At 48.1% G+C, this 20,554-nt stretch overlaps 1 protein-coding gene across 1 annotated transcript; it reads left to right on the plus strand.

Annotated features, from left to right (window-relative positions):
• The first annotated feature begins 16,820 nt into the window (after positions 1-16,820).
• RXFP4 (relaxin family peptide/INSL5 receptor 4) lies at positions 16,821-19,559 on the plus strand. The gene is made up of 2 exons (XM_066605875.1): positions 16,821-18,367; positions 18,461-19,559. The coding sequence occupies exon 1, from the start codon at positions 17,161-17,163 to the stop codon at positions 18,343-18,345; it is 1,185 nt and encodes a 394-aa protein (XP_066461972.1). The 5' UTR covers positions 16,821-17,160; the 3' UTR covers positions 18,346-18,367; positions 18,461-19,559.
• Positions 19,560-20,554: the final 995 nt, after the last annotated feature.

Below are 20,554 nucleotides of genomic sequence, written 5' to 3' on the forward strand. Positions count from 1 at the left end.
GAGTACAGAGTTGCTAAGTGAAGAGTGAGCTAGTCTGTTAGACTCTTTACAGGACTGAAGTGGGCCTGCATGCGGAGACCTTTAGTCTGAGTGCAAGAAGAGATGGAAGAGGCTGAACGGATAGACCATTGGTGCCATGAACCTCTTTCTTCTTCCCTCATGTGGAGTGCATAAAGTGTGACATGCCGCAATCAGTGTGAGTTTCCCGCCATGCAGTGTGGAGTGCAAGTCCCTTAATTCCGTGAGAGAGAACCAGTAAAGAGCTGTTAAGGGTATTCAAGAGACGGTGTCCGGGAGCAGAGATCAACTGATAACTAGGCCTCTGTATGTCACTCTGTTCCCCGTGTTTGCCTTCCTGTCGTATTACATGTTCTTCCGCACTACTGTTCTGCTGGTGGACGTAAAAAGTGAACTGCATCTTTGGAATATTGCAAGTTGTTTACAGTAAACTGCTTGTTCCGGGTTCGGCCTTTAAACTTCACCCCGTGTATGTGTACTCTTATTTCTTGCATCGAGAGATCATCGTGGTGACGTCACCCATGACAAAACAAAAGAGAGGACTAAGGTAAACCAGTTCCCGGTTACCCTCCATTTACTAGCCTGCCCTTGGCCTGTTGGATGTGCCCCTGATTACCCTCCAGGTGGAATACAGTAGCACCACCATGTCAAGGCCTACATCTAATCCCTGCTGTCTCCTAGGCTAGGGCCCACTCCTTGGACGTTGCAACTGCTGATTTGTCTGGTTGCTGCTGTCACTGATACCGCCACCATTACTGACCTCCCTCCGACCAAGATCAGAGGGAGGGGGTGCAGGACTCCATCAGAAACAAATACCTAGAACTGAGCACTCTTCCTGGGCTCCCAACAAGACCTTCATCTGGGACTCCTCACCACACCCTAGATCCTGTAGAGCTCTCAAAGACATAGCCCACTCCAGAGCTACACTCACTATTCTGCTGGTGGAGTCACTGTGTACATACATTACTTATCCTGTACTGATCCTGAGTTACATCCCGTATTATACTGCAGAGCTGTACTCACTATTCTGCTCACTATTCTGCTGGTGAAGTCACTGTGTACATACATTACTTATCCTGTACTGATGCTGAGTTACATCCTGTATTATACTCCAGAGCTGCACTCACTATTCTGCTGCTGGAGTCACTGTGTACATACATTACTTATCGTGTACTGATCCTGAGTTACATCCTGTTTTATACTCCAGAGCTGCACTCACTATTCTGCTGGTGAAGTCACTGTGTACATGCATTACCTATCATGTACTGATCCTGAGTTACATCTTGTATTATACTCCAGAGCTACACTCACTATTCTTGCTGGTGAAGTCACTGTGTACATACATTACTTATCCTGCACTGATCCTGAGTTACATCCTGTATTATACTCCAGAGCTGCACTCACTATTCTGCTGGTGGGGTCACTGTGTACATACATTACTTATCCTGTACTGATCCTGAGTTACATCCTGTATTATGCTCCAGAGCTGCACTCCCTATTCTGCTGGTGGGGTCAGCAGAATAATAATATAATGCAGCACCACCCTGTCTCTTTAATGATCTATAATGGGCATCTGGGAATGCGCTGAATGTCGCTCACATCAAAGTAGAGAGCAGCATCGCTGGTAAGCTAGGAAATTGATTTTTTTTATTATTTCCTTGAGCAGCTGGCCTGCGCTCTGGAGTTTGTATTGTGTAAACTAGGAGAGATTTTCAGAAAATCAGATGGTGCCGTGAGTCAGCTGTTCACCATTGCCAACGGCGGAATAACTTTACTTTTTCTAAACTTGATCTACTCTGTGAACTGACGTTTACGGGAATGGTGCAAACCTGTTACATGAGCAATCATATAAAAAAACACTAAATGGCCACTTTATTATCGCCATCTAGTAGTGCATTGGACGTTGTTTGGTCTTCAAAACTGCAGCAATTTGCCGGGGCGTCCAACCAAAGGTCCTGGGTGCAACAAGAAGACCTTGCCACACCATTACTGCACCTCCACGAGCTGACAGGAAGGGGTCAGCGATTCATTCTACTTACACCAAATTCTGCCCTCCCATCAGCACGGTGCAACACACATCTGGATCCATCTGACCAGGAGGTGTTTTTCCGCTGCTCAGTGATACAAGTTTTGCGCTCTTTTGCCCGCTGGAGTCTCGCCTGTTTCTCTTAGACACAATGGAGCTGGAATTGGTCGTCTGCTGTTATATCCCATCCGTGCTATAGAATGGCTAGTTGTGCATTCGGACACGTTAGTTGGCGCTCCAGCGCTTTAATCACTGACTGTGCAGCGCCTGTTGGTCAGAATGATTCTTGACATCCTCCTCTGACCCCATTCGGTCATACGGTGTTTCCGTCTACAGGATCCCTTGGATGTTTTACCTGATCACGCCATTCTCTGGATACCCTCCACCCCGTTACACGAGAAAACCTCCCGCGGTTGGCAGTGAGATCCCGGCTAGTGTATTTAGTTTAATTAGTTTATTAATATCCTTTATTATTAGTTGTTATATTTCTACTATAGTAATATAATATAAGAACTAATAATAAAAGATATTAATAAACTAATAACTAGCATTTTATTCCAGGATAAAACAGTGGACTTGCATGATCAGTGTTGGAAATATTGAACACATTAAGGCTAAGGCCGCCTGCAGACGAGTGGGTCGGATCCGGCAGCGAGAATTCTCGCCGCGGGACCCGACCCGAGAGCCTGCAGGGACGAGCGCGTACTCACCCGCGCCTGGCAGCCCCAGCTCTTTCATGGGCCGGCTGCCGCGCAGCCGGCGCATGCGCAGACCGGAGCCGGCGGCCAGGTGAGTGCGTGCCCCGCACAAAAATAGGACATGCCGCGGTTTGTTTGCCGCGCGAAATCTCGCGCGGCCAAACCGCGGCCGTCTGCATAGGAGTGCGTATTGTAATCCCACGGGATTTCCGCCCGTGTGCAGGCGACCTAAGTGTCACAATGGGAACGTGACTATAATGTTACAATTTATTATGTTTGTACTCAGTACATATTTATATTTCAATTATTTGCAGATATACTATGTTCCTATGTATTTATAATATATATGGAATTTTCCTTGTATGTGGGGACGGGGGATTTTCCATTAACACATATAGCAAATGCTCATAGGGTTTAAATTCAGGTGTTTGTTCTTAATCAATATGTTTAGTTTATTTTAACACAAGTGAATGAACTTTGAGGTGAACAAGAACCCGATTAGAGGGTTCAAAACGCGTTGTCTGCATTCCTGTATTTTATGGCACGTTGAATAAAACAGAACACTTTTTTCAAGCTAAACTGAATACCCTATTTGCTTGGATTTGTCACTCAGTGTACATTGTGCTGAGGGCAAGTCCCTGTTTGCCATTGGGGACATATTATGGACCTGCGTTACCCTGTGGGGTCCTATAGATAAATGTGCGACATGTGATAAATTTCTGTTTGCCTGCCGTCACCATTAGGGGCGCTCCCTATGTAAGGATTTATTATTGAATCCAACATGTTGGTGGCTGCAAGAACTATTAGCAGTTCAAGAAGTTTTCTCGCCATGACAAGTTATATTATAATGCAAGAGTTGTGTCTAGAGATAAGCGAGCACGCTCGGATAAGTCAGTTACTCGAGCGAGCCTCGCTCTTCTCGAGTAATTGCATTCTTGTCCGAGTGTGCTTGCTCATCTCTAGTTGTGTCACTTGCACACCAGATGAGAGCGGGAAAAATGCAACTGACCAAAGGTGGCAAAACATGAAAAAGATGTCATAAAAGTCGTCTATCCAGTTCTGTAGAAAACAAGAAATAAAACAAGAAACTCGCTTTAAGGTTCCATGGCTGCAAATAATCATACAGTGCAAGGTGGCTGCAGTGTAATGTTTTCTGCGGGGAGCTGCCATGTAAGTAATAAGGGCTGCATGTGGCAGGGGGCGAGGATGGATAGATATTGCAGTACAGAGTATTTCAGGAGAATGAACACAGAGCAAATATAGCATTAACCTTAAACCCCTGCCCAATATTGGCTAGGTTCTTTTCATGCTCTGCGCCCTCGAGGCCCGGACTCCACAAGACCTCTGAAGTGTCCTGTGCTATCTGCACAAGAACCCAGCAACGGATTACCGTCATCTCTTTGTCCTGTTCCTCATCCATTCCTTCAGTGCGGCCGCTGCATTATCCTGCTGCGGGCGCTACCATTAGGGGATCTGGCTGCCACGAGGGTGTACTTGTCTGTACAGTGTTGGGTAGATGGTCACATCCACATGATTCCAGGACCCAAGTACCCAGCAGCACGTTGCCCATCACACTGCCCCCACCAGCTTGTCTTCTTCCCATCCTTGTGCCATCTCCTCCCCAGGTAAGTGACATTCCCGACTGTCCACATGATGCCAAGTACCCAGCAGGACAATCCCCATCATACTGTCCATGCCAGCTTGTCTTCTTCCCATCCTAGTGCCATCTCCTCCCCAGGTAAGTGACATCCTGGCCATCCACGTGCTACTCAAGTACCCAGCAAGACATTGCCCATCACACTGTCCCTGCCAGCATATCTTCTACCCATCCTGGTGTCATCTGTTCCCCAGGTAAGTTTTGTCCATCCATATGATGCCCAAGTGACCAGCAGGACATTGCCCATCAAGAGCTTGTCTTCTTCCCATCCTGATGTCATTCCTTCCCCAGTAAGTGATGCAACTAGTTGTCCACATGATGCCAAGGACCCAGCAGGACATTGCCCAACATCCTGCCCTTGCCAGCTTGTCTTCTTCCTATCCTGGTGTCGACACTTTCGGCCATCTATATTATGTAACATGTGCTTCACCAGACCGACCGCCTTCTTCTGTTGCGCCAGTTCTGATGCTCATGTGCCCATTATAGGTGCTTTCAGTGGTGGACAGGGGTCAGCATTGGCACTTCGACTGGTCTGCGTCTACAGCGCCCCGTACACGGCGAACTGAGATGTCCTCTATGATCTGACACTGTTCTATCTTCACCAGTAGGAATGTTATTAGTAATGTGTCCTACAGTCGCTCTTCTATGGGATCGAACCAGACGGGCGGCCATCATCCTATACAAATCAGTGAGCTTTGGACTTCACCCTGTCACTGGTTTAAAATTCCTTGCACCACTTTTGGTAGCTACTAACCACTACATACCAGGAACACTCCACAAGACCGGATGTTCTGGGGACACTCTGCCCAGTCGTCTACATGTCGTAGTTTGGTCTTTGTTAGAGTCACTCAGATCCGCACACATACCCATTTGTCCTGCTACTAATACATTCACTTCAAGAACTGATTGGTTACTTCCTGACTGATATATCCCATTTACTGGCATAACTATAGGGGATGTGGTTGCACCTTTGGGGGGGGGGGGGGCATGGGGACTCTCTTCTCCATATATGGAGCCCAGTACTATGAATAAAGCAATATACCTGGCCGGCACACAGGTGAGATATTGCATTGTGACAGCCGTCACTGGAGAGGATTCATCACAGTTTATGGCAAGATCATCGTGTGCTTGTAATTTCTACTGCTGTCAAGATAAATTCTCCGTCTTATATTATCACGGTCGTAAATCAGCGCTAATTACTTCATTATCCGCAATATCTCACGAGCTACTCCTTTATTAGCCGCGTTCTTGCATCTCACAGCCACGTATGACAGGAAAGGTTCTCCTTAAATAAAAAATTAATGTCAGCAGCACTGCCAACGTACCAATTGCTGGGAGGTGTTTGCACCGCATGCACACTCAAATATAGGATCCAGACTCCAAATCAATTTCTTTTCCATTCAGGATGGTTTTCCTGGTGGCAACTCCTGGTGGCCATCTCCCCTGGCCAAGCGGTCAGTCTGGACAGAGGCAGCAGGTAGGAGCAGCTGCAGCGGGGAAGGGCCGGACTCCACTGTTGTGGCGCTGCTGCGTCATCATACACTGCATGTCCTGGCACCGGAGCTGCCGCTGTGGAGAGTACAGCGCCAATGAGCAGGACCGTGGAAGGGGACAGAAGCCACACGGACAGCGCCGATGAGCCTGGGGAGAGAATGACAGCAGCGTTCTACAGCAGCAGGGAAGGTGAGAGAAGGAAGGACGGCCGGAGAACACTGAACTGCAGCACGGGGAGCCTGGAACAGTTACAGCAGCAGGGAGGAAAGCAGCAGGCACCTGGTTATATTCATACTGGCCTTCCAGGACCTGCAGGCAACCCATGTCAGCAGCCAATGAGGTTTAGGGAGCGTCACCGGTCTGTCACTGCTCTCTCCAGCTGTACTAGATGGTGGCGTCAAGGTACAATAATACCAGCATTGCCTGCTCGCAGTCAGGACCCAGTGCTACAGCTGAGTCTGCAGCGACTAGCGGAGGACTGTTAAGTTTGAGATGGCAACAGGACTGGAGCAGCTTTAGACCCCCTGTCCACGGCAGTGATTTAGCCAGCAGTAAATCGCGGGCAAATCACATTGGCTGAAGCTTTCCATAGCGTTGGGAAAGTGCCGGCCCCGTGTCCACGAGCAGAGAATCACTGCGATTCTCCGCTCGCGGACGGCAATTCGCAGCATGCTCCGAATCGCCCCGATTCTCCGCGGTCAGCCTATCTGTCAGATAGGCTGACCTGCGGAGAACCGTCTGCCGGCTCCTGCTCCCGGGCGGCGGCTCCCGTGGCTGAGATTCGCCGTGGGATACCGCAACGCCCGTGGACAGGGGGCCTTATAGCTTCATGACTGTAATGGAAAGAAGAGAGGGGGGTTATAAAAGAGAAATTATAGGGTATAGGAGGCATTAAAGAGGTATCATTTGGGTACTTTGTTCTGTGTGGGGGCACAAAGGGGGCATCATATTGTAAAAAGGAGCAACACTGGGAGCACTAAGGGGATATCTGCGCTATAGTCTATAGGGTGCCTTATTGAATCAGATTAGCCACCTGGAATGAGGCTGATAGAAACATGTCAGAGTTCCACACATTGTTTTTGCAAATTTACAGGGCAGAGGGTGGTTTCACATGGCCATATGCGCAATTACTTACAGTACATTAGAAAGTTATAGAACTTTTCATCATAGAGCGATTAGTCTTCACTTACATAATATTCTTTCACAGCCCAAATAAATAGTGTGGTTCATAAATGGTTAATATAAAGTACAGTTTTCAAACTTCCTATTAGGAGTGGATTGGGGGTCATTAGTTCAGATGCTGTTGATCTGCAGAACATCACCCTATCCTCTACCTCTGAATACATAGTGGTATAGCCTGCAGGTTATTACACTACTGACCTCTAGAGATCTGAAAATCTTTTTATTATAAAAGAAAAAAAGCATAACAAAGAATAACAGAAAAATTGGCAAAATAAAACATAATTTACCAATCCAAGACAAAAAATATACAATAATGAAAAAAGCAAATAAAGTATATTTACAATATATAACAAAACCAATAGTTCTGCGGTCCACCTGCAGAACCATTCATACCCATTTATATACAAACAAAAATATACAAAACATAATGGCAAACAGGGACATCCCCTCAGCACATACATTGTGCTGAGGGCAAGTCCCTGTTTGCCATAGGGGAAATATTATGGACCTGCGTTACCCTGTGGGGTCCTATAGATAAATGTGAGGCATAAGGACATGTGATAAATTTCTGTCTGCCTGCCGTCACCATTAGGGGCGCTCCCTATGTAAGGATTTATTATTGAATCCAACATGTTGGTGGCTGCAAAAACTATTAGCAGTTCAAGAAGTTTTCTTGCCATAACAAGTTATATTATAATGCAAGAGTTGGGTCTAGAGATAAGCGAGCACGCTCGGATAAGTCCGTTACTCGAGCGAGCCTCGCTCTTCTCGAGTAATTGCATTCTTGTCCGAGTGTGCTTGCTCATCTCTAGTTGTGTCACTTGCACACCAGATGAGAGCGGGAAAAATGCAACTGACCAAAGGTGGCAAAACATGAAAAAGATGTCATAAAAGTCGTCTATCCAGTTCTGTAGAAAACAAGAAATAAAACAAGAAACTCACTTTAAGGTTCCATGGCTGCAAATAATCATACAGTGCAAGGTGACTGCAGTGTAATGTTTTCTGCGGGGAGCTGCCATGTAAGTAATAAGGGCTGCATGTGGCAGGGGGCGAGGATGGATAGATATTGCAGTACAGAGTATTTCAGGAGAATGAACACAGAGCAAATATAGCATTAACCTTAAACCCCTGCCCAATATTGGCTAGGTTCTTTTCATGCTCTGCGCCCTCGAGGCCCGGACTCCACAAGACCTCTGAAGTTTCCTGTGCTATCTGCACAAGAACCCAGCAACGGATTACCGTCATCTCTTTGTCCTGTTCCTCATCCATTCCTTCAGTGCGGCCTCTGCATTATCCTGCTGCGGGCGCTACCATTAGGGGATCTGGCTGCCATGAGGGTGTACTTGTCTGTACAGTGTTGGGTAGATGGTCACATCCACATGATTCCAGGACCCAAGTACCCAGCAACACGTTGCCCATCACACTGCCCCCATGGCTTGTCTTCTTCCCATCCTGGTGCCATCTACTCCCCAGGTAAGTGACATTCCCGACCATCCACATGATGCCCAAGTACCCAGCAGGACAATCCCCATCATACTGTCCATGCCAGCTTGTGTTCTTCCCATCCTGGTGCCATCTCCTCCCCAGGTAAGAGACATCCTGGCCATCCACATGCTACCCAAGTACCTAGCAAGACATTGCCCATCACACTGTCCCTGCCAGCATATCTTCTACTCATCCTGGTGTCATCTCTTCCCCAGGTAAGTTTTGCCCGTCCATATGATGCCCAAGTGACCAGCAGGACATTGCCCATCAAGAGCTTGTCTTCTTCCCATCCTGATGTCATTCCTTCCCCAGTAAGTGATGCAACCAGTTGTCCACATGATGCCAAGGACCCAGCAGGACATTGCCCAACATCCTGCCCTTGCTAGCTTGTCTTCTTCCTATCCTGGTGTCGACACTTTCGGCCATCTATATTATGTAACACGTGATTCACCAGACCGACCGCCTTCTTCTGTTGCGCCAGTTCTGATGCTCATGTGCCCATTGTAGGTGCTTTCAGTGGTGGACAGGGGTCAGCATTGGCACTTCGACTGGTCTGCGTCTACAGCGCCCCGTACACGGCGAACTGAGATGTCCTCTATGATCTGACACTGTTCTATCATCACCAGTAGAAATGTTATTAGTAATGTGTCCTACAGTCGCCCTTCTATGGGATCGAACCAGATGGGCGGCCATCATCCTATACAAATCAGTGAGCTTTGGACTTCACCCTGTCACTGGTTTTAATTCCTTGGACTACTTTTGGTAGCTACTAACCACTACATACCAGGAACACTCCACAAGACCGGACGTTCTGGGGATACTCTGCCCAGTCGTCTACATGTCATAGTTTGGTCTTTGTTAGAGTCACTCAGATCCGCACACATACCCATTTGTCCTGCTACTAATACATTCACTTCAAGAACTGACTGGTTACTTCCTGACTGATATATCCCATTTACTGGCATAACTATAGGGAATGTGGTTGCACCCGGGCCCAGGACCCTTGGGGGGCCCATAAGGCCTCTCTTCTCCATATATGGAGCCCAGTACTATGAGTAAAGCATTATAGTTGGGGGCCCTGTTGCAGGTTTTGCATTGGGGCCCAGAAGCTTCAAGTTATGCCTCTGATCCTATTTTATATATACACATCACGTAATATATCCCCCTCGACAGGCGTCATTGTCAGCAGGTAATCAGTGTTGCTCACTTCACTTGCTTAAATGTTCTGTCTGATAGGGATAGAATGAAGTATATACGACAATATATCTGCTCGGCACACAGGTGAGATATTGCATTGTGACAGCCGTCACTGGAGAGGATTCATCACAGTTTATGGCAAGATCATCGTGTGCTTGTAATTTCTACTGCTGTCAAGATAAATTCTCCATCTTATATTATCAGGGTCGTAAATCAGCGCTAATTACTTCATTATCTGCAATATCTCACGAGCTACTCCTTTATTAGCTGTGTTCTCGCATCTCACAGCCACGTATGACAGGAAAGGTTCTCCTTAAATAAAAATTAATGTCAGCAGCACTGCCAACGTACCAATGGCTGGGAGGTGTTTGCACAGCATGCACACTCAAATATAGGATCAAGACTCCAAATCAATTTCTTTTCCATTCAGGAAAGGTTTTCCTGGTGGCAACTCAGGGTGTGACCACTATGGGGGCTGCCATCAGTCCTGTCCTAGAGCAGCAGGACAGTCCTGGATTTCAGGTGTTGTCCTAGGAAGGTTGGCTCATGTCCCGCTGTAATCTCGAACCTGACCCCTGGTTGCTGCAGCCTGCAGGCTAGCTGCCACACAGAGTCCTGAAGGTAAAGAGTGCAGAGACTTAGTGAGCATTGCCGGTATTATTGTATCTTGACGCCACCAGAAGCTAGGGGTTTGACAGGGCTTGGATGCAGGAATGCCCCTGTCACACCCCTAGCTCCTGATAGGCTGTCTTGTCTAAGGTCCTAGCACAGTGGTGGCGAACCTATGGCACGCGTGCCAGAGGCGGCACGCAGAACCCTCCCAACTGGCATGCGCTGCCATCGGCCACTCACCACGTTAGTGAATACCGGCAGGGGCCACGGTTCCCCTGCCGGTATACACTCAGCTGCGCTGATCCCGGCACACACTGGGATCCTCCTCCCCTGACGTCTCCTCTCAGGTTCTGCGAAAGTAGGGGAAGGAGGTGTCCGGCAGCACATTGACATCATAGTGTGCGCCCGGGATCAGCGCCGAGCATCAACGCCAAGCAGAGGAGGAGCTTTCACGAGGAGAGTAAGTATATGGGTCTTGGGGGTGATGGGGAGGGAGCACTGTGGGATGTAACTATTACACTGGGGCCACGGTGGGATGTCACTATTATACTGGGGTCTCCGTGGATTGTCACTGTTATACTGGGGGCTGCTATGAGGTGTCACTATTACACTGGGGGGCACTGTGGGGTGTCACTATTACACTGGGGGCCGCTGTGGGGTGTCACTATTACACTGAGGGCCGCTGTGGGGTGTCACTATTATAATAGGGGCCGCTGTGGGGGTGTCGCTATTACCGCTGGGGTATGTTTACATGTGGCGGAAATGGGCAGGGCTGTTTCAAAATAGACAGTGTGCAGATTTTGACTGCTTTTTGGATGCGGAAATGCTGCAGAATTTTCCACAGAAATTTCCGCTGAGGACATTCTGCAGTATTTCCGCATCCTAAAAGCAGTTAAAATCTGTCTATTTTGAAATTGCCCTGTCCTTTTTTTAGGACGACGGGGGTACAATCATACATTGTGATAAGCCCCGCCCCCTGACATATTGGCACTTTGCAATAAATAAGTGGGTTTTGGGTTGCAGTTTGGGCACTCGGTCTCCGAAAGGTTTGCCATCACTGTCCTAGCAGCTGCGTGTGTAGTGATTTTAGCCTGCCATGGACGGTTAGGGATAATTGTCCTGTTAGGCTGCCTGTCCATGGGCGTATTTTCATTGCGATCCTGCGGTGATAATCCGGCCGTGGGGAACTCAGAGCTGTCCCCCTGTCCACGAGCTGAGAATCATAGCGATTCTCCGCTCGTGGGCGGTAAATCACGGCATGCCGCGATTTGCTGCGATTCTGCGCGGTGAGCCTTTCTGCCAGATAGGCTCAGTGCGGAGAACCGTCAGCTGGCACCTGCTCCCCGGCGACGCTGGATATCACTACGCCCATGTACCAACCGTAATAAGGGCTCCTGCACACTGGCGTTTTTCTTGCAGGTTTTTTTCACGCGATATCACTGCATTTTTTCACGCGATTGTCAATGGGACTGTCAAATGTTAAAAATGCATCGCACAAAAATTGCAAAGCACAAACTTGCAATGCGTTTTTAACATTAGAATGTCCCATTGACAATCGCGTGAAAAAAATGCAGCAATATCGCACAAGAAAAACGCAAGTGTGCAGGATCCCTTAGGGTGCCTTTCCACTAGCATTTTTTTAATGCTGCAATATCGCTGCATTTTTTTTTAACGCAAATGTCAGTGGGACTTTGTAATATTAATAATGAATCGCACAAAAATTGCAAAGCACAAACGATGCGTTTTTAACATTACAAAGTCCCATTGACAATCGCATTTAAAAAAAACACGAAACCAACCACCAAATCCACCTTTTTAGAATAAGGGCCACCTGATGCCAGACACCCACTCTTCACTGAGCCTACCACATGTTTTTTCTGGGTTCCCTTTACCCCCCCCCCACCCCCCGCGCCTCCCCCCGATGCCGGATGACCCCCTACCTCCACCGTCTTCGGATCACCAGATGCCGATAACCCCTTCTTCCCTCGACCCACCGCAGGGTCCTTCTGGGGGTCACCTGATGCTGGATGACCCTTCACCTCTACAGTCTTGGGATCACCCAAAGCCGGATGACCCCCACCCTTCCCTTGGCCCACTACAGGACCCTTCTGGGGGCCACCCAATGCCAAATAACCCCTGCCTTCCCCATCTGCCTTTTTGGGGCACCTGCCACCAGGCAATCCCCCCACCTCTGGGCCCACCAGAGGACCCCTCTGAAGGCCAACTGATGCTTGGTGACCTCCCACTTTTCCTATAGCCTTAAACTTTGGGTTTCCCGACACCGGATGACCCCCAACCTCACTGTCAGATACCACCCCTTTTTGCCCATCACCCCTCCTGTTATTACGATCCGGAAGGTTGTCTTGACCAGGGTGCCTAGTACTCTCCCACTTTCCCTGCACTGAACCCACTTATACAGAGCCCAGGCTGGGCTGGATAAGGGAGCTACCCATGCAGCTACCTCCCTTCCCTGGTTCAGAGGCTTGCCCTGGGAGGTTGACATACCTGAAATCCACCTGTGTAATATTTTTGCTTTTCTTTTTCTTCTTGTCCTAGGAGTCCCATTCAGGGAGGTCATCTCCAAAACAGAAGCCCTCCAGGTCTCCAAGGGATTCCAGGTGCCTTATATATGCCATTAGTTGTCCTCCCGGGCAAATGCCATCACTCTCTTCCCGAGAGGAGTTCGAGCTCAATATCACAGTAACTTGCCCGGCTGGAAGCTCACTGCGCACCGCTCTTCTCTCAGCCATGGTGAGGATCTCTCCTTTTAGCTCCTGGATGGCCTAGTTGTAATGGGCCCTCCTAGACCCACCTGAGTTGTTGGCCCGGGAGCTAGCTGCTTGTAACTCCTCCTGGAGCCTTTAAATGGTGAGACCAGCCTTATGGTACTCCTGGGTCCTTGCAGCGATCCTGGAGGCAAAGCTCTTCAGCTCCTCCAGGGGCCGCAGTGTCCCCCAGTCCTCGATATTAGGACCGCGGTCTCCCCCAGAAGCACCTGGCCTAGCTCCAGGAGGGCCTTTGCTGGAACCCCTTGCAACCGAGGTCCCGGAGGGCCGCCGTCCCTCCCCCTGGTTAGCCTGGCTAAGTCAGAGGGTAGATCACAGGATTAGTATTATTGTATCTTGACGCCGACGGAAGCTAGGGGTGTGACAGCCCTTCAATGGAGGAACGACTCTGTCACACCCCTAGCTCCCGATTGGCAGATTGCTGAAGGTCCTAGCAGCGTCTGCACTGATTGCAGCCTGTGCTGGATGGTTAGGGTTAGGGGTGGTTTTAGCAGTTAGGCTTAGATTATTAACTCAACATGGCAGCATTTAGAGGTAATAATCTAAGCCTAACTGCTAAAACCACCCCTAACCCTAACCGTCCAGCACAGGCTACAATCACTGCAGATGCTGCAGCAGTGGGCAGGGCGGCCAGTTGGCAACATAGCGGTGCCGGGGGCCACAGGGCAGAGGACGAGCATGCGGCTCCCCCCTCTGACGCATTCTCCGACCTCCCGGCTGACACTACAGATGCTGCAGCAGAGAGCAGGCCACCCAGGTGGCCACATAGTGGCGGACCATGATCCAGCTCCCTCTCCGCCGCATCCTCCAAGCTACCGCCTGACACAAACAAGTGTCCGCTGTCATTGAAAAGTTCCGTGCGGCGCCAGGCAACGGCTGGGGGCGGCAATCAGAGCCTACCCTGCTTCGGGGAGCACGCGAAGAGAACTGAGGCGGACGGCATGGGCGACACTCAGGATCAGCTAAGCGGGGGAAAGACTGGCCCCGTACCTAGTGGTACACAGGGGCACAGGAGAAGGGATGACAGCCAGAAATTAGCAGGAGGCACAGGGGAAGGAGAGACACAGGAGAGGTACTGGCAGCCAATCAGGAGCTAGAGGGGTGTGAAAGGGGCGTCCCTCCATTGAAAGACTGTCCCACCCCTAGCTTCTGGTGGCGTCAAAGTACAGTAATACCCACAGGATCTCTGGAGATCTGCAGAACATTGCACCCTCTACCTCCTGATACATAGTAATATATCCTGCAGATTATTATACTACTGACCTCTAGAAATCTGCAGAACATCGCTCTGTCGGTATAATTGTATGTTGACACCACGGAAGCTAGGGGTTTGACAGGGGGAATGCCCCTCTCACACTCCTAGCTCCCGATAGGGTCAAGGCTGGAAGGTCCTAGCAGCACAGAGTGTATTGATTAGTGGCTGCACTGCAGCCTTACGCAGAAGGTTACTTGTCTTATTAGGCTTACATTATTAGCTGTTACTGTAATATGGCAGCATTAACATGTAATAATGTAAGGCTAAGAAGACAAGTAACCTTCAGCCTAAGGCTGCAGCGGTGGCATAAATCTGTCCACAGGCTGCAGCTAGCAGTGTCCGCTCAGCAGCCGCCCCCCCCCCCCATTCCATGTGCAGGGTAACAGTTGATGCCTCCAGCCCGGCCCAGCCAGCTGTCACTTCCCTGCTGGCCGCCAACTCTCTGCTGCTTCCCACTAGCCGGCTGTCACCTCCCTGCTGGCTACTGCCTCTGTCTTCCCTGACGGGCGCTCACTCATTCGCAGGTCCCAATGCAGCCGCTGTCCACTACTTCAGCCATGAAGGGAGGTTGCGGGAAGGAGCGCGCTTGTGGGTCAGAGCCACCAGCAAAACCGCTTGATGCTGCAAATCCGTAGTGCCCTTCCAGGACCTGCAGGCTAACGAGCTCTGCAGCCAATCATGTACAGGGGGCGTCACCCCCACTTCCGGTCAATCTTGGCTCCACAGGACTTCCTGGTGGCATCAAGAAACAATAATACCCGCTCTGTCCTCTCTACCTCCTCATACATAGTGATATATCCTGCAGATTATTACACTACTTACCTCTAAAGATTTGCAGGGTATTATTGTATCTTGACACCACCAGGAAGTAGTGCTGGAGAGCACAGTGACAGCCTGGTGAGGCCCCATGAACCTCATTGGCTGATGAGATAGCTCCCCAGCAGGTACTGGAAGGCGAGTATTCATCTCCTGTCCCGGTTTCCGGACCACAGTTGTCCTCTCTGCAGTTGTTGCTCTGTGTTCCCCTTGCCTTCCCCACTGCTGCAGCTCCGCAGGCTCCCAAGGGCCCGCCGATACTGTCTATTGCCGTGCCATTCGCCGCTGCTGATGCTGCACAGGCTTTCCGTGCCCCGCTACTACTGTGTCTTCCCCAGGCGTTCAGCGATGGTGGTGCTCCACGCTGTCGCAGCCTCCCCGAACCCTCTTCTGGTGCTGTGAGTTGCCATCGCATTCCCCCAACCTGGTGCTCCACAGGCTCCCAGGGCCCCGCTGCTGCTTGCACGTAGGCCGAACCACACAATTATCCATAAGACTAAACCGCCAGGTCACAAAAAAAACCCTAAACACACTGCTGCTAGGACCTTACAGCAGTCCGCCTATCAGGAGCTAGAGGTGTGAGAGGGGTGTTCCTCCTGGCAAACCCCTAGCTTCCGATGGCGTCAAGGTACAATAATACCGATCTGCAGAACATCATTCTGTCCTCTCTACCTCCTGATACATAGTATTATATCTTGCAGATTATTACATTACTGACCTCTAGAGATCTGCAGAACATCGCTCTGTACTCTCTACCTCCTGATAGATAGTGATATATCCTTCAGATTATTACACCACTGACCTCTAGAGATCTGCAGAACATCGCTCTGTCCTCTCTACCTCCTGATACATAGTGATATATCCTTCAGATTATTACACCACTCACCTCTAGAGATCTGCAGAACATCACTCTGTTCTCTCCACCTCCTGATACATAGTGATATATCCTTCAGATTATTACACCACTCACCTCTATGGAGATCTGCAGTAAATTGCTCTGTTCTCTCTACTTCCTGATACATAGTGATATATCCTGCAGATTATTACACCACTGTCCTCTCTAGAGAGCTGCAGAACATCGCTCTGTCCTCTCTATCTCCTGATACATAGTGATATATCCTGCAGATTATTACACCACTGAACTCTAGAAATCTGCAGACCATTGCTGTTTCCTCTCCCCCATAGCACACTTCTTTTCCTTACACTATCTTAACATAACCCCAGCATACCGCAACAAAATTGGTGCAGGTCTTCAATAAATGTGATGTTCTCTTCAACTCCTCTGAACTGCATCCCTTTTTCAAAAGTATGTAAGGACACATTATAAATTTTGTGATTGTCATGTTAATTATTCTGGGGTACAATTATGTAGTATATCTGGGGTAATCAGTGACCAGGACGAAGTGAAGAGCATTTTTTTATGTAACCATTAACTCCTCCATGTCCATCGTACACACCTTACAGGTGACAACCTCCATCCCAGTGTTTATTGCACAGACTTTATAACATCGCTCATAAACTGTATTTTTTTCCCGTGAAGCACATTGCATTGTCATAACCTCATCTGTTTGTTCCTCATAATAGAAAGCTAGTTTTATCCGAACACAGGGAGCGTAGTTATAGCTCTGCCCCTCGCACAGCCCTCAGTACTCACTGGTTGACAAGGCAGGAGTTAAGACTATCATAGAGACGGCTTTGAGTTGCTGACACAGTCCACTTGTGATGGTGACAACGGAGCAGATGAGGAGCTAGAGATCAACCAGGGATCATACCGATGGTGGTACATTGTAGACTTGTCCGAGACGAAAAATGCTGAACCCTTAACTGGTCGTATCAGTGATTGCTGAAACTCGAGGCACAATGGAGAACGCTTCGTAAGTCCCACTGACTCTCCCATCCACTTTTTGCTACAAAAGTTGCCAAATTTGAAAGCGATGACTCTCAACCTTTCATCGGGAGTTGGGAACACCTCTGACGAGACACCAGGTCTCAGTGTAGATGATGATGCCACCATACCCACCCACGGGCTGGTGAGTTTCCGAGTTCTCATCTCTACTGTCTACTTTTTAGTCAGTCTGGTGGGACTGTTGGGCAATTTCTTTGTGATGTATCTAATCGGGGCAAAGAAAGTCACTAGTCTGACTGCCATAGATATCTTCGTCTTTTGCCTGGCCTTGAGTGATCTACAGTTTGCTTTGACCTTGCCGTTTTGGGCTGCAGATGCCATCCTGGATTTTAGTTGGCCATTTGGACACCCGATGTGTAAAATCATCCTGACTATGACTGTCCTGAATGTTTATTACAATGTTTTTCTACTGACTGCCATGGCGGTAACCAGATATTGGTCGGTGGCCTTGGCACTGAGCCTCAGACGTCGGGTGTCCACCTATGCTGCAAAATGGATAAGCTTTGTCCTTTGGTTATTGGCCTTAGGGGCCACCATCCCAACCACCATTTTTGCCAGTACCAACCAAATTCTAGGGGATGACCTTTGTTTACTCAAGTTTCCTGGAAACAAGTGGCTGGCTACCTACCATCTTCAGCGAGTCATCATAGCTTTCGTCATACCACTGGTGGTGATCTCTTTTTCTTACATCATGCTCTTGAACTTCTTGAGACAACATAGAGTTAATTGCACCAATCAACACCGGCAGAGCAAGATAACCAATTCCATCCAGCTGGTGATAATAGTCTTCTTTGTGTGCTGGTTTCCTAACCACGCTGGCACATTTTGGGGCATCCTCGTGAAGTATGAAGTAGTCCAGTGGAGTGAAGCCTACTACTACTTCCATACCTATGTCTACCCATTCACCATATGCCTTGCTCATAGCAACAGCTGCCTCAATCCCATAATCTACTGTCTCATGAGGAAAGAGTTTCGTAAATCACTTAAAGCTTTGTTTAGGCAGGTGATGAGCATAGCTGCTTCCCACTTGCCCACTGGCAAGGACAAACAAAGAAACCCTGATCAGGAAACTTCAATGCCCTTGTGTCGGAAATCCAGCTTTCCTCAAACAGATAGTAAGAACTACCCTGCAGCTTCCAGGTCCACCATAACCTTACTTCCAGAGGTGACCATAAAAGACCAACATGAAGGACAGGAGACCTTGTTGGACTAGACCAGTCATCTACAGACCACAGGTAAAACGATGACCCAACCACACTTGCATTTATTAACAATTAACAAGGGTTTGTGTCAATGACAAAAGCAAATCATGTCATGTCTATTTTCAGTTAGCTTGTCATGAAGAACACATGGATGGCAGTGTCATGGCCACGATCAATTCTGTTTAGTCTCTGATGCTACAAGACACTTCAAAGTGCGTTGATGACTCCTGAGCAGTAATCTGCACTTAAACACGTCAATGCCGTCTATTTGCCTAATGATGCTGAACTGCGTCTTATTTGATCTTTTGGATGCCCCTTAATGTATAATTGAGCCGGCTGTCATGGTCTTCCATAGCCCGGACAACGCTCCGCACAATTATGCTTTATCTGTGCATAAACTTTGCCTGACACAATTGCTGGATATCTATCTCAAGCATCTGGGCAAGAAAACAGTCGGAACAAGTGGGGGGGAATAGAGGTTCTGTTGGTCATTGTTAATCAAGAAGGAGGTTAAATAATGGACAAGCTATGGGTCATCAGTGGGTTCTAGGACAATGGCTTTTGTACAGACTTCAGATATCTTTCCCAGAATGTAGGCGCAGATAACAAGCATCTAATCAAGCAACATGTTTTTGAGAATGCTAATTTTCACTGTGTGATCTGTATTCTATGGCTTCTAGAGATATAATATAGTTATTAGACTTGTCAAACTTTTTAACAGTTAAAGGGTGGAATTTTTTGGTTTTGCACCCGGTGACACATGGAGCACAAAGTATTCTTGTGACTATTTGAAGGACAGAAGACACAGAATGATATTTTATTCGTCCTTCTGCTGATAGCAGACGCTCTGTATGACTCTCGATGGCTCTGGATAAACACGGGGTGCTGGTGGGGGACATTAGAAAGGTGTAGTCTGTTTTATAGGGTTCACAAAAATGGCTTGCTGACGTAAACTTTTGTGTCCCACTTAATAATTATCCATATATTTGGTATCATGAGATGACTCACATGTCGCAGAGTTGTGATACTTTAACCATCCTTTACTTCTAAATTTTGCTTATTTGGAGTAAAAGATGTCAAAAATAACTACAAAATGTCCAACGATTGGCAGATGAGCTCTTCAGCTTTTGTCCAGTTTACAGAACTATGCTCCACGGTGCAGTACAATTATTTGCACGCTCCCCTGAGCACCAACTCCCAGATTACATGATCCCTAAGACTTATACCCCCCCTTGCAGCTGCACTGGGTGAGAACGATCTGCCCCCTAAGGAGATCAGGATTTCCTTAGTAGAATTCACAATCCTGTTACAAACTGATTTATTAAGAAATTTCAGCAGTGACTAAAAAATGAGCAGCGTGCACCGTATTTATGTATTTAAGGAGAAATGCCAGTGAAAATGGCATCAGGAGCCTAAGATATGGGACTATGAGGACATCGTAAACCTTGAAGGGTCTTCTAACCTGTTTAACCCTTTACTTCTGGAGGGGCTTAAACAGATGGCCGTAATTTAGACCCGTTTATGGCCGTGAAAATCACAGTCGCATAACAGGACGGAAGAAAACATTTGATTTCAATGGTTTCATTTCCACTTTCGGGATTCTCGCTCGGTAATAATTCTGGTGAGAAAAGATAGGGCAGGACCTATCGTCCCACTTTTTCAAAATAGCACGGAATAGCACAGAGTTTGAAAGGTTAAAAAAAAAAGGGTTGTAACCTTGTTCATGCACAACTATGCTCCGTAATGGTGAGTGTAGTTGCGTATATGCCCCTCTGAGGACGCTCTAAGGGCTTATGGAGATGGGCATATGTGCAACTACACTTTCTGATATGGAGTGTAGTTGTGTATGGGACTTTGTTGTTTTTTTGGACCATTCAAACTCCTCTCTAGTATGTGCGAGTTTGAAAAAGAATGGGGGAAGATGGGTCCTGCTCTATTTTTTCTCGTAACGGGTGACAAGACCACTAGTGAAAAGAAAACCATTGAAATCAATGGTTTTATGTCGTCCCGTTAATTGGCCAAAATCATGCCCATCTGTTTAAGCCCTAAGTATGATAAGTATAGGCTGCTCTGAGGGCTCTTTTACACCAAGTAATCCCCAGTCCATTGCCGATTGAGAAAGCACATTGATTGGCGTTCGTTCCTGCTGTACAGGTGATCATTTGCATGGAGACGAACAATTATTACCATGATGGTATACAGTAGCGGCACATCTCTGCC

Source organism: Eleutherodactylus coqui, chromosome 6, assembly GCF_035609145.1.
Source record: "Eleutherodactylus coqui strain aEleCoq1 chromosome 6, aEleCoq1.hap1, whole genome shotgun sequence".
Lineage (NCBI taxonomy): Eukaryota > Metazoa > Chordata > Amphibia > Anura > Eleutherodactylidae > Eleutherodactylus > Eleutherodactylus coqui.

Bases quoted from the DNA above. Each gene is read 5' to 3' on its own strand.
- RXFP4 (XM_066605875.1), top strand. From the start codon at position 17,161: ATGACTCTCAACCTTTCATCGGGAGTTGGGAACACCTCTGACGAGACA.